At 42.3% G+C, this 11,342-nt stretch overlaps 1 protein-coding gene across 1 annotated transcript; it reads left to right on the top strand.

Annotated features, from left to right (window-relative positions):
* The first annotated feature begins 792 nt into the window (after positions 1–792).
* On the top strand, positions 793–11,341 carry MAK16 (MAK16 homolog). The gene is made up of 10 exons (XM_087706245.1): positions 793–922; positions 2,157–2,206; positions 3,314–3,423; positions 4,236–4,300; positions 6,590–6,741; positions 6,887–6,941; positions 7,371–7,445; positions 8,709–8,822; positions 10,698–10,754; positions 11,037–11,341. The coding sequence occupies exons 1-10, from the start codon at positions 908–910 to the stop codon at positions 11,226–11,228; spliced, it is 885 nt and encodes a 294-aa protein (XP_087562371.1). The 5' UTR covers positions 793–907; the 3' UTR covers positions 11,229–11,341.
* Position 11,342: the final 1 nt, after the last annotated feature.

The following is an 11,342-nucleotide window of genomic DNA, read 5'->3' as shown; positions in this document are numbered from 1 at the left end:
CCTCAGAGCAGCTTGATATTCAAAAAGTTGGACAATGTTTGATTTTGAGGCTATACCTGCTGGATACATGGACTCTTTTTATCAGGCGTTTAGTAGCTCTAAGCAGGCGAAACTATTGCAAGGATTTTTGCCATCCGAGTGGCCAAACACAGAAAGAGCATTGGGCCTCTCATGTTTCCCATGCAAATCATCCTTATATTTAGCAATTGCCTCATTTAATGACCAATTTACATTTATAATATTGATGAAAAGGTAACTTTATGAACAAACTTCCCTCTTACAAACTTCGCAGGGCTCTAAAGCAAAGGAAAGCTGAAGTACAGAAGCATTTTCACTTCATGACTTCTTTGCTTAATGACCGTGTTCTGTTCCCAATCGTCACAAAACAAGACCTATCTATAATGGAAAGAGGAAAGGGGAGTCAAGCTCCAATGTTGACTGCATAAACATCTTTATATAATATTCTTGCAAACAATATGGAAGAGGTATGCTTTATTTTGCCCCCAACATGAATTTTGACTTCTCAACCATGGGTTTTCCAAGGCATGCCGTTTGCTCCTAAATTTTTTTAAAAAAATCAATCCAAGTATACAATCCTAGATATCTTTCTTCTCTGCCCAGTTTTAGATTTTTTTTTGGGGGGGGGGAATCAGGGCAGATAAGCTCCCAAAGTGGGCGAAAATCAATAGAACTGATTTCTAACCGGGGGCAGGGGGAAGCGAGTAGGAAAAGTCCTACTGAACCCAACAGCGCACCAAGACGCGCACATCTTACAAAAAATCTATGGTGGAGCATGCGCAGTCGTCACTCTGCCTCGGGGAGTTGGGTCTTCTGAGTTCTCGCGAGATTTCCGCCTTCAGGTTTCCATCCTCGTCTTCCCGACGCGTTTGTTTCGCGGGGCGGTGAGATGCATTCAGACGACGTGAGTTTGGGGTGGCGGGGGGAAGAGGTGACCGGAGATCCCGGGGTGGGCGGGGAGGAGTTATTTTGGGAAACGGACGTGGTTTCGTTCGGAGGCTCCGGGGACCGCCAGCTGTCTCTGTCGCTCCCAGATGGGCTTCCTCCTTCCACGTGGGAGCGGAGCTCAACGCGGCTAGACGCGCCTGGGCTGTATTGGGCATCGGGATCCGCTCCTTGGGACGCGTGCTCAAGGAGAGTACTTGCCAAGACCCCTCTTCTTCCTAACTACAGCCTCAAGAGAAGGGAATGCGATAGCATGGGCAGAATGCCACGGCTTTATCCCAGTGGTGAAATTCAATTTTTTGCTACCGGTTCTGTGGGCGTGGCTTGGTGGGCGTGGCGTGCTTGGTGGGCGTGGCAGGGGAAGGATATTACAAAATCCCCATTCCCACCCCACTCTGGGGCCAGTCAGAGGTGGCGTTTGCCGGTTCTCCAAACTATTCAAAGTTTCCGCTACCGGTTCTCCAGAACCTGTCAGAACCTGCTGATTTTCACCCCTGCTTTATCCCGGACTCTAACATTAAGATCTGCGCGTGGAGAGTAGCGAAAGGCAACTCTGAGCATGTGCAGAATGCCACCGCTTTATCCCGGACTCCAGCATTAGGATCTGGGTGTAGACCCTAAGTCTAAGCATGTACAGAATGCTACTGCTCTATACCTGACTCCAGCATGAAGATCTGGGTGTGGAGAGGAGAGAAGAGCAACCCTGAGCATAGGCAGAATGTGTGTGTGTGGAAATTTGCAGACAAAAGACAAAAAATGCAAAAACATGTTTACATTTCAATAGAAAGCTCAACTATACAAGGTACAGATATGCTTTATATATGCTTGCTTTGATGGCCTTTTAGCCTGTATCGCTCCCTGTTTGTACATATTGCCAATTGCATACCACACATGTATTTTAATATACTAATAATAGATTCCTAGAACTGCATTGTTTCGTTGTTCTGCTTGAATAATGTTGTAACCGTATGACAACTTCCTTCTATTTTATTAAGGAAATTGTGTGGTCCTGTTTGTAGAGTGCCCAAGGTAGCTAATGTAAGATGAAAACTGGTAAACTAAAACAATGGCATCAAGTGTGCATCATTGTTAAAAGAGAACTTGTTTGGTTCACCGAAAGAACCTTATCAAGATGTCTACATTTTCAGTTGAAAAGCATGGGAAGAATCAGTAACACTGTCTTTTTCTCTTAGATCGTTTGGGATACTCTTGGCAATAAGCAGTTCTGCTCGTTTAAGATCAAGTGAGTATTTTAACTATATATGCTGAATTCAAGGGTTAGAACCGAAGGGAAGATAACTAGTCTCTTCTAATATTCCGGATTACATGATCGATGTATCTCAGGTGCTATGTCAGTGATTAGGTTTGATGAGCTTTATGGTTAGAACATTTGAGAAACTCCAGGTGGTTTTCTCTTGGGCTGAATTTTTTGTACAATGAATTTTTAATAATGAATTCACTCACATTTTCCTCAACCAACTTTCTTGTAAAGGAGACTGTTATAAAAAATATCAGCAATAGCAATAGCACTTAGACTTATATACCGCTTCCCAGTGCTTTACATCCCTCTCAAAGCATTTTACAGGATCAGCATATTTTCCCCAACAATCTGGGTCCTCATTTTACCGACCTGAGAAGGATGGAAGGTTGAGTCAACCTTCAACTGGTCAGGATCTAACTGCTGTCAATCTGCAGAATTAGCCTGTAATACTGCATTATTTAACTGCTGAACCACCTCAGCTCTCCATGGCCCAGAAATATTTGTTGCAGTTGAGTGGAATCCTTAATGCCATAGCTCAAAGCAACACCTAGCCCATTTTGACTGATTTTAGATCTTAAACAAGACCTCAGCCTTGGTTAGGACTTGTATGGGAGATTGCTTGTGAATTCCAGGTTGTTGAAATGGGGAGTTTTAAAATATCCTGGAGGAATGTAATGCTAACCACTTTTGTTATCTTGCAGAAGAAATTGTAGAAAGGCAGGACTGGGACCTGAGGACACTTTTACCTTTTAGAATTCAATTTCAATTTCAATTTATTAGCATTTGTATGCCGCCCACTCCCTAGGGACTCTGGGAATCTTTGTACTATCCAGAAATAGTGTTTTTGCATTACTCAAATTACAGCAGACCTACATAGGGAGCAGTAGTGAATTTTAAGAATACATTTTTCTTGGCATTCTTCCTATGTAATGAGATGCATTTGGGCCATGGGAATTTTGAATATGGCAGTCCCAAAGCACCCAAATTGTAGTTTGTTGTTGGGCCTAGTGATTCAATATTCAATAATGGAGATGAGAAATAATGCATGGTATTTAAAAGAGACTATCTTTACAATGTTTTCCTTTACAGAACAAAAACTCAGAGCTTCTGCCGAAATGAATATAATATAACAGGCCTGTGCAATCGCTCATCCTGTCCTTTAGCCAACAGTCAATATGCTACTGTTAAGGAAGAGAAAGGTAAGCGTTCTTCCTGTGGCTTTTCAATATCACAGTATTTTTGCTTTAATAGAGCACTTGTTAGGGTCCCCCAACAGTAAGATTTGAAGAAGCTGCTTAGCTTAGATTGCTGCAAAAGCATAGTATACAAATATATATGCTGACAGTGACTGGGTTATTACTGTTGTTAATCACAAAGAATAATACAAAAATACAGAAACAGCGATTGCCGATTGCAAGACAAAAGATAGGAAAGAAAACAAACATAGCAGTTTACAGAGTCAGCATATCGCCCCCCACAGTCTGGGTCCTCATTTCACCCACCTCGGAAGGATGGAAGGCTGAGTCAATCTTGAGCCGGTGAGATTTGAACCGCCGAACTGCAGACAGCAGTCAGCTGAAGTGGCCTGCAATACTGCACTCTAACCACTGTGCCACCTCGGCTCATGAAAGGGAACAAGGGAAAGAAAGAAAGGGATGTCAGTTGTCCCCGCCAAAGAGCCAGGTCTTTAAGGCCCTTTGAAATACCAGCAGGGTGGGACCTCTTCAAATCTCAGGGGGAAACTCATTCCAGAAGGCAGGTGCTGTGACAGAAAAGGTGCACTTCTGAGGTCCCAATTGATGGCATTCTTTAATCGATGGACCCCAGAATAAGGCATTCACCCTGAAGATAATTTCCTGGGAAAGGGATGGGATCTTGTGAGCATCAATCACAGGGACTTGCAGAATGTATGGGTTAATGTTTTTGGGGGCAGGTAGCTTGTGTCTGTAAGTAAGAATGTGGCAAATCTAACGATGTTTCATATCACTGCTTATTTCTCCTCATGTTTTAGGACAATGTTACCTTTACATGAAGACCATTGAACGGTCTGCTTTTCCCAATCGGCTCTGGGAACGAGTAAGTTCTTTTGAATGTGCCAGGACTGAATTTGGGATGTTTTAAAAATTTTCTTTTAAGTTTACAGTTGGGACTGACTATCCCTGTAGGCCAGGCTTCCTCAAACTACAGCCTAGGGCCGCCAATGCAAAGTATCCAGCCCTGCAGTGGTGGGATGAAAAGCAGCTGCCAGCTTGTAAAGTGTGGCAGGACAAAACCGCGGTCCACTAAAGCGCGCCCGATTAAAGCGCGTTGCTGACGTCATCAGCAGCACGACAACAGCGACCGCGGAGAAAAAAGGGCGCTTTAAAAAGCGCTTTGAAAGCAAGCCGATTCAAGTTAAGGTAAGGGTTAGGGTTAGGGTTAGGGTTAGGTTAAGGGTTAGGGTTAGGTTTAGGGTTAGGTTAAGGGTTAGGGTTAGGTTTAGCGTTAGGTTAAGGGTTAGGGTTAGGTTTAGCGTTAGGTTAAGGGTTAGGTTTAGGGTTAGGTTTAGGGTTAGGTTAAGGGTTAGGTTTAGGGTTAGGTTTCGGGGGGTTAAGTTTAGGTTTAGGGGTTAATTTTAGCTTTAGCGCTCACAGCGTGCTTTTTTCGTCGCACTGTGATGACGTCAGGTACGCGGTTTTGTCGAGCGTGCTTTAGTCGAACACGGTTTTGTGGTGGAACCCTTGTAAAGTAGTGCTTTAAAAGTCTTTAAAAACAGCCTTTCAGATGTTTTTCACAGCCATGTGATCCAGGGCCGGTGAATGAGTAGGGAAGGGGCTGCTTTTAAAGTAGCACTTTAAAAGTGGGTGGATGGGTGGGGGACATGTCTCCACGTCTTGTAGCTTATTCAAAATGAGCTGAAGTTGGCTAACACTAATTCAAATGCAACCGCAGTATAATGCCTGAAGGAGAGTTCACCCAGTGCTTTGATTCTTCCCATGTACAAAGTACATTCGCCAAATTGGTTGCTGCACAATTTTGATAGATACTCATGTGTGTATATATACACACGCACAAGTGTGGCAAAAAGCAAACCAGTTTGTGAATTCTCCTCCAGGCTTAAAATACTTTTAGCTTTGTAATCCCAAAGAAGCAGGCCCACACTTCCCATTGAGTTAGTAGTATTTCTATGTTGGTTAAAATTGTTGTTCATTTTAAATATTGTATTATCTCATGTTTTTTGCACTACGAATGAAGATATGTGCAGTATTCATAGAAATTTGTTCATGTTTTTTTTCAAACTATAGTCCCCCCGTCCCCCCCCAAATAGTCTGAGGGACCATTATCCCTCCATTATCACCATTGGAGGCTGGATGTCTGTGTGTTTTGATTCTTGCCTTCTTCTGCCTGCTTCCAATGTCTCTCAATACCCATCTTGGGGTTTTTAGTTGCAGTTTTAATTGGTGCAGTTCTCAGTCTGGTTTATTGTGTGGCCATCTGAAACGCATGATCAGGAGTTATTTTGAAGGAAATCCTGTTTGTTTTATTCTTTTTTTAAATCGTTTATTTTAAGGAGCCCAAAGCTGCTGTTGTAATGAAGTTAGGCAGGTGGCAAGAAAGTTTGTGCTCTTTTTCCTTTTGATTGGTTTTTTTAAAAGTAAATAGATTCCTTGGGTTGAGCAAGTATAGCAAGGACAAAGGCAAAATGGACTGCTAGGTTGGCCATGTCCACCCAGTCAAATGACCACCTAGCCACATCCACTCAGCTGGTCCAGCCCCCCAACAGTGTGAAGGACGGTGAATCGCCCCCCCCCCCTGTTCAAAAAGTTTGAGAACCCCAGCTGTAGATAATGAAAGCCTTAAAAAAAAAGGTATTCAGTAAAGAAAGTGTGAAGAAGTGTCCAGTTATAGGAATCTGATTGCTGGCATTGTTGACTTGGAAAATACATTGACCATCGGTATTCCTGTGAAGGTTAAAGTTGATGCATACAAATCGATGGTGTGTATGTGACCCTTATTTAATTCCTGTTGTCCCATCTCTAAAAAGATAATATCCTCTCGCCTCCTGCTGATATTCTAGAATCTAGATTCTCATTCTGCTTCAGGCTTCAGTGTTGCCCTTTCTCAGAAATAGAAATAGCACTTATACATACCTATATACCGCTTCATAGTGCTTTACAGCCTTTTCTAAGCGGTTTACAGAGTCAGCATATCGCCCCCAACAATCTGGGTCCTCAGTTTACCAGCCTCGGAAGGATGGAAGACAGAGTCAACTTTGAGCCAGTCAGAATCAAACTCCTGGCCGTGGGCAGAGAGTCAACCTGTAATACTGCATTCCAACCACCACAACTCTTTGCTGCATGCCGCCTCCTCTTTCATTTCTGGCAGGTCCGATTGAGCAAAAACTACGAGAAGGCGTTAGAGGAGATTGACGAGAATCTCATCTACTGGCCCCGCTTCATCCGGCACAAATGCAAGCAGCGCTTTACCAAGATCACCCAGTACCTGATCCGAATCCGCAAGCTGACACTGAAGAGGCAGTAAGTGGCATCGCCTAGGCCTGTCCAGTTCAGCAGGGGTTACTGTTATAATTGTGAGACAGGCCTGTTGCTGGCCTGAGAGAGCTGCAGCTTCTTGACACCCTGTTTGCAGAGCTGTTACATCAAAACCTTCTGTCTCTTTCAGGAGAAAACTTGTTCCGTTAAGCAAAAAGATTGAAAGGCGTGAAAAAAGACGAGAGGTAAACCTTATCTGCCGTAGAAATTCCTCATTCTTTGCTGTTTTGACTCTCAAAGCAGCCCCCGTGGAAGTTCCCAGGCTCTGCGGCTGTTTTCTTTGGTTGTTTCAACATTTTGACCATAAGCTCTGGGTGCTGGCACCTAGTGGACATCCTCGCCCCATAAAGTCCAGGAGTCCACCTACTAGATGAGCAAATCCTCAGATGGTGATCCACTTTAGGGTGCTAAGATTTTACCCTGTCTCCCCTTTTGGAATGTATCTGTTTATACCGAGTTTGTATTGCGCATGATAACCAAGAGTGCATATGCATGATACTAAAGGTCTTTTTTTTTTTTTTTGAGGAGAATGGAAGGAACCAACCCATTCTCACATAATACTATCTTTCATCTTCCACCGTCCTGTTGAATTGCTCCTTGTTTTCGTCTCCTAGGAAAAAGCCTTAATTGCAGCTCAGCTGGACAATGCAATCGAAAAGGAATTACTGGAGAGACTCAAGCAAGATACGGTATGATCTCTTAGCAGGAAGGTCAAAAAGGAGTTGGGTAGCCAGGCCTTTCACATAGTGTGCAGGAAGGGGCACTCGGTAGCTCACCTGCTCTGGCCTTTATCTCTCAGAGGCAAGAGCTGAATCGTGATATTTAGCTTAAGCAACAGATTCTGTGAGGGAGCAGAAAATAATCCCCGGAGTTCAGGAGGAGGAGTTTACTCAACAGCTGGTAAGTAGTCCGGGCTAGAGATTCTCAGGCTTCCTTTAAGTCAGGGGTGTCAAAATGAAATTCATTGAGGGCTGCATCAGGGTTGTTTGGCCTTGGGGGGGGCAGGGTGGGTGTGGCCAGCTTGATGTCACTCATGTTGGGGGCGACTGGTGGCTTGAGCACTCTGCCAGCGAAAACGGGCTTCCGAGCTCCGTTTCAGCTGCGACGACCTCCTGCAACCCTCTCGCAATTTCCATTTTCGGCTGCAGCAGCCTCCTGCAACCTCTGGCAGCGAAAACTGAGCTCGGGAGGGTTGCACGCAGCCTTTGTGAGTGCCGTTTTTACTGACACAGGCACTGCGGGGCGGTCCTTTGCGGTTTCTAAGGCAGCCCCATAGGCCAGATCTAAGTACCCCGTGGGCTGAATCTTGCCCCTGGGCTTTGAGTTTGACACCCCTGCTCTTAAGTTGTTAGAGAAATGTTAGGATATAGTGGTGGTGAATCTATTCAGGAATCCAAAACCCTGCAATAAAGGATACATAAAAGAAAAAAAAAAGGACGAGGCATATGGTTAACCTTTAGCAATTACTATATGTGGAGCCTTGATTTAATGAACCCTCATTTATTGGACTTACAGCTGACCAAATTTTGAGGTGGATATTCCCTGAAACAATCTTATTTTCTTCAAAGTAGACAAAGCAGTTAATTTTAGGCTATTTGTAGTGATGTGTGAAAATCATTGTAAAGAATGTAATGTGATTCAACAAACATCTGAGAATAGTGGGTATTCCCTGACCCCACAAATAATCCCTTAAATCAGGGCTGTCAAACTCACGGGTTGTGGGCCGGATGTGTCACATGCTACCCCCCCCCCTCCGGTTTAGCGAACGGGGAAAAAAGTCCCGATAACATCACGTGATGCTGCTGTGACGATGTGAGTTTGACATCCCTGTCTTAAATCAAAGCTTCACTATAAGGCAAGATGCCTAAAGTGCCTTCAGTGGAAATTAGCACTGTTACAGATCTTTGGAAATTGTCTTAACGTGTTACCGTTCTTGACATTTCTCTCATTAGTATGGCGATATCTACAACTTCCCCATCCATGCTTTTGACAAAGCTCTGGAGCAGCATGAAGCTGAAAGCGAAAGTGACTCAGAGGTGGAGAAAGAGTCAGAGAAGGACGAACAAGTAATGCTTTTAAAACTCTTGCTGATTTGCTTTAACCGGTGGGTGGGGAAGAATGCTGAACACATATATGTGCCTGCAGCAGTGGGGGATTGCATGTATTGAGGGGAAAAAGTCTACAATGTACAGCTTTCTATTGCATCATCATCATCTTCTGTTGTGAGGACTTACTCAGAGTAACAGAAAGAATAAACATCCAGTCAGGAAATGTAAAGTTTCCACCAATTAGGACTGCACTCCCAGAAGGCTGAGATGATGGTTGGGGATTCTAGAATCTGTAGTCCTAGCTTGGCACTTCAGGGGAGGGTAAGATGGTAGAATAGTATCTTGGGCCCTGCTCGATGGCTAACCCAGCCAAGCTTCCTAATGGCTGCATTACAGTAGGTTCATTAACTTGGTGCATCCTGCTTCCCCAAATGAAATGTCCATAAAGATGCTCCTATTTCCTCCCCTGAAGGCTGAGAATTGGGGGTTGAAATGTTATAAATAAAATTAATACGCTGCCTGATACGGAGCAACTCCTGGAAGGGTGGGGTGTTACAAATTGTTTTTTAAAGTAATTTTTATTATTAAACATTTTACATAAGTTTAAAAAACTACAGAAACATAAAAGGTAGGAAAATCCATAAAGATTCCCATATTAAATAAATCAATAAGCAACATTATGCTACCTGATTCTGAGCAACTCTGGGTGGTTTACAAATTATGCTTTAAAATTTTTATCCTAAGATTTTACATAAGTTTAAACAATTAGAAACATAAAAGGTAGGCAAAGAAAGTAAAAATGTGAAAGAATAAAAGAGAAAGGAAAAAAAAGGTATCTGAATAAGTGACTTCATAGTAATTGCCATCTCCACTATTCCAAATTGCATATTGTGGTTCTTTTCCCTTTAAACAGACCTTTTAAACCAAAAATCACTTGTTTCATTTCATTTCATTTTTATTCATTTTCAGCAAAACGTCCATAAACAGCCTTTTACAAATGTAACTGTAGTTCTCCCACTTAAACAAGTCAATTTAGCCATCCCTGCACACTCAGCCATCTTCATAATCCCTCACTCCATTATGGATATGTCTGAAGTATTCCATCTTTGTGCATAAACAGCTGTATACTACATATAAAGCAGGTCCATGAGACTTTTCTAGTTGGCTGTCCATAAGTCCTAGTAAAAAATATTCTGCTTTCTAGTGGTTTACAAATTGTTAAAAAAAATAATACAACAACCAAAATGTTCTTAAAAAAAGGATAAAGTTTACCCCTCAGTTATTTTTGTTAGGTATAATTACTGATTGTACAGTTCTAGAGATTAATTTGATTTTGCATTTAATAACTGCAGCTAGATTGTTGGTGGCACAATACTGGAAGAAGGAAGATTTGCCTACTATTCAAGAATGGACATTGAAAGTAACAAACCTAGCTGAGATGGCTAAAATATCTGTATATCTTAAGGACCATTCAAACGAGAGATATAAGCTGGAGTGGAAAAGATGGATTGATTATACTCAAAATAAACATGGAACTAAGAAATTTCAGATAGCTTATGATTAAAGACCAGGATTGATATAAATTGTCTAGAGCTAGTCTAGCAAGGAGGAGCTAAAGCTCAATTGAAAGATGTTATTAACTATCTTTTCTTCTTTTTAAGTGTATTTTAGATTGTTTTTTGTTAAAGGCTTATACCCTGTATTGGTTCTGGGAAGTTGGGGGGGGGGGGAGTAAATATTTGTAAACGTTTTTCAAAATTCTCATTAAAAAAAATACATCAACAGAAAATGGGAACAAAGATGGAGATAATAAATCAAGATATGAACAGAGAAAGGAATGGTTATGCATGAACAAGTGCTACTGCTCTTATCTTTTTTATGCTTTCCTTGTAGGATTTGAACAAGAGGGAATATGTAGAAGTTGATGAGAGCGATCTCAGCGATTTTGAGGTAAGTGCAGCCCATTGAAGATTGCAATTCGACAATTTATAAGACGCCAAGATCATCCAAGAACAGCAACGAAGTAATTTTAATGTTAAACTTATTGTCTCTGGGGATCAGAGACCTCAAGTTGAAAGTAACGACTTTCAGAATTGGTACTTCCTGCAGCACAGCCATTTGGTGGAGAATGTTGGCAGCAAAGAAATATAGAAAGAGGGTTGGGAGCAAGTGAAATGTGTTTGGATTGCCTCTCTTATTGTTTCTAACCTTCCTTTTTGTTTTCTATTGAAGGAAATGGATAAACTGGAGTCAAGCAGTGAGGTGACATCCAGCGAGGAGGAAGAGAAAGAATCAGAACCCAAGTCTAAGGGGAAAACGCCACTGAAAGGGCCATTCAGGCGGAAACGACCTTATGTTGAAATAGAGTACGAGCAGGAAGTGGAACCTCTGTCCAAATCCAGAGAGACATTACTTGGGAGTTGAGGACAAAAAAAATACTTGGACTGTGAAATAATTGTATACGTCTTCAGCATAGAACTGCCTGGAGGCTTTTTGTATAAAAGAGACGAAGGAATAAGCAAATTAGAAACAAGCGAG

The sequence above is a fragment of the Thamnophis sirtalis genome, unplaced genomic scaffold, assembly GCF_051295495.1.
Source record: "Thamnophis sirtalis isolate CommonGarterSnake01/CBP01778 unplaced genomic scaffold, rThaSir2_p1.2 scaffold_2, whole genome shotgun sequence".
NCBI lineage: Eukaryota > Metazoa > Chordata > Lepidosauria > Squamata > Natricidae > Thamnophis > Thamnophis sirtalis.
This window is presented reverse-complemented; position numbering and strand designations above follow the sequence as displayed.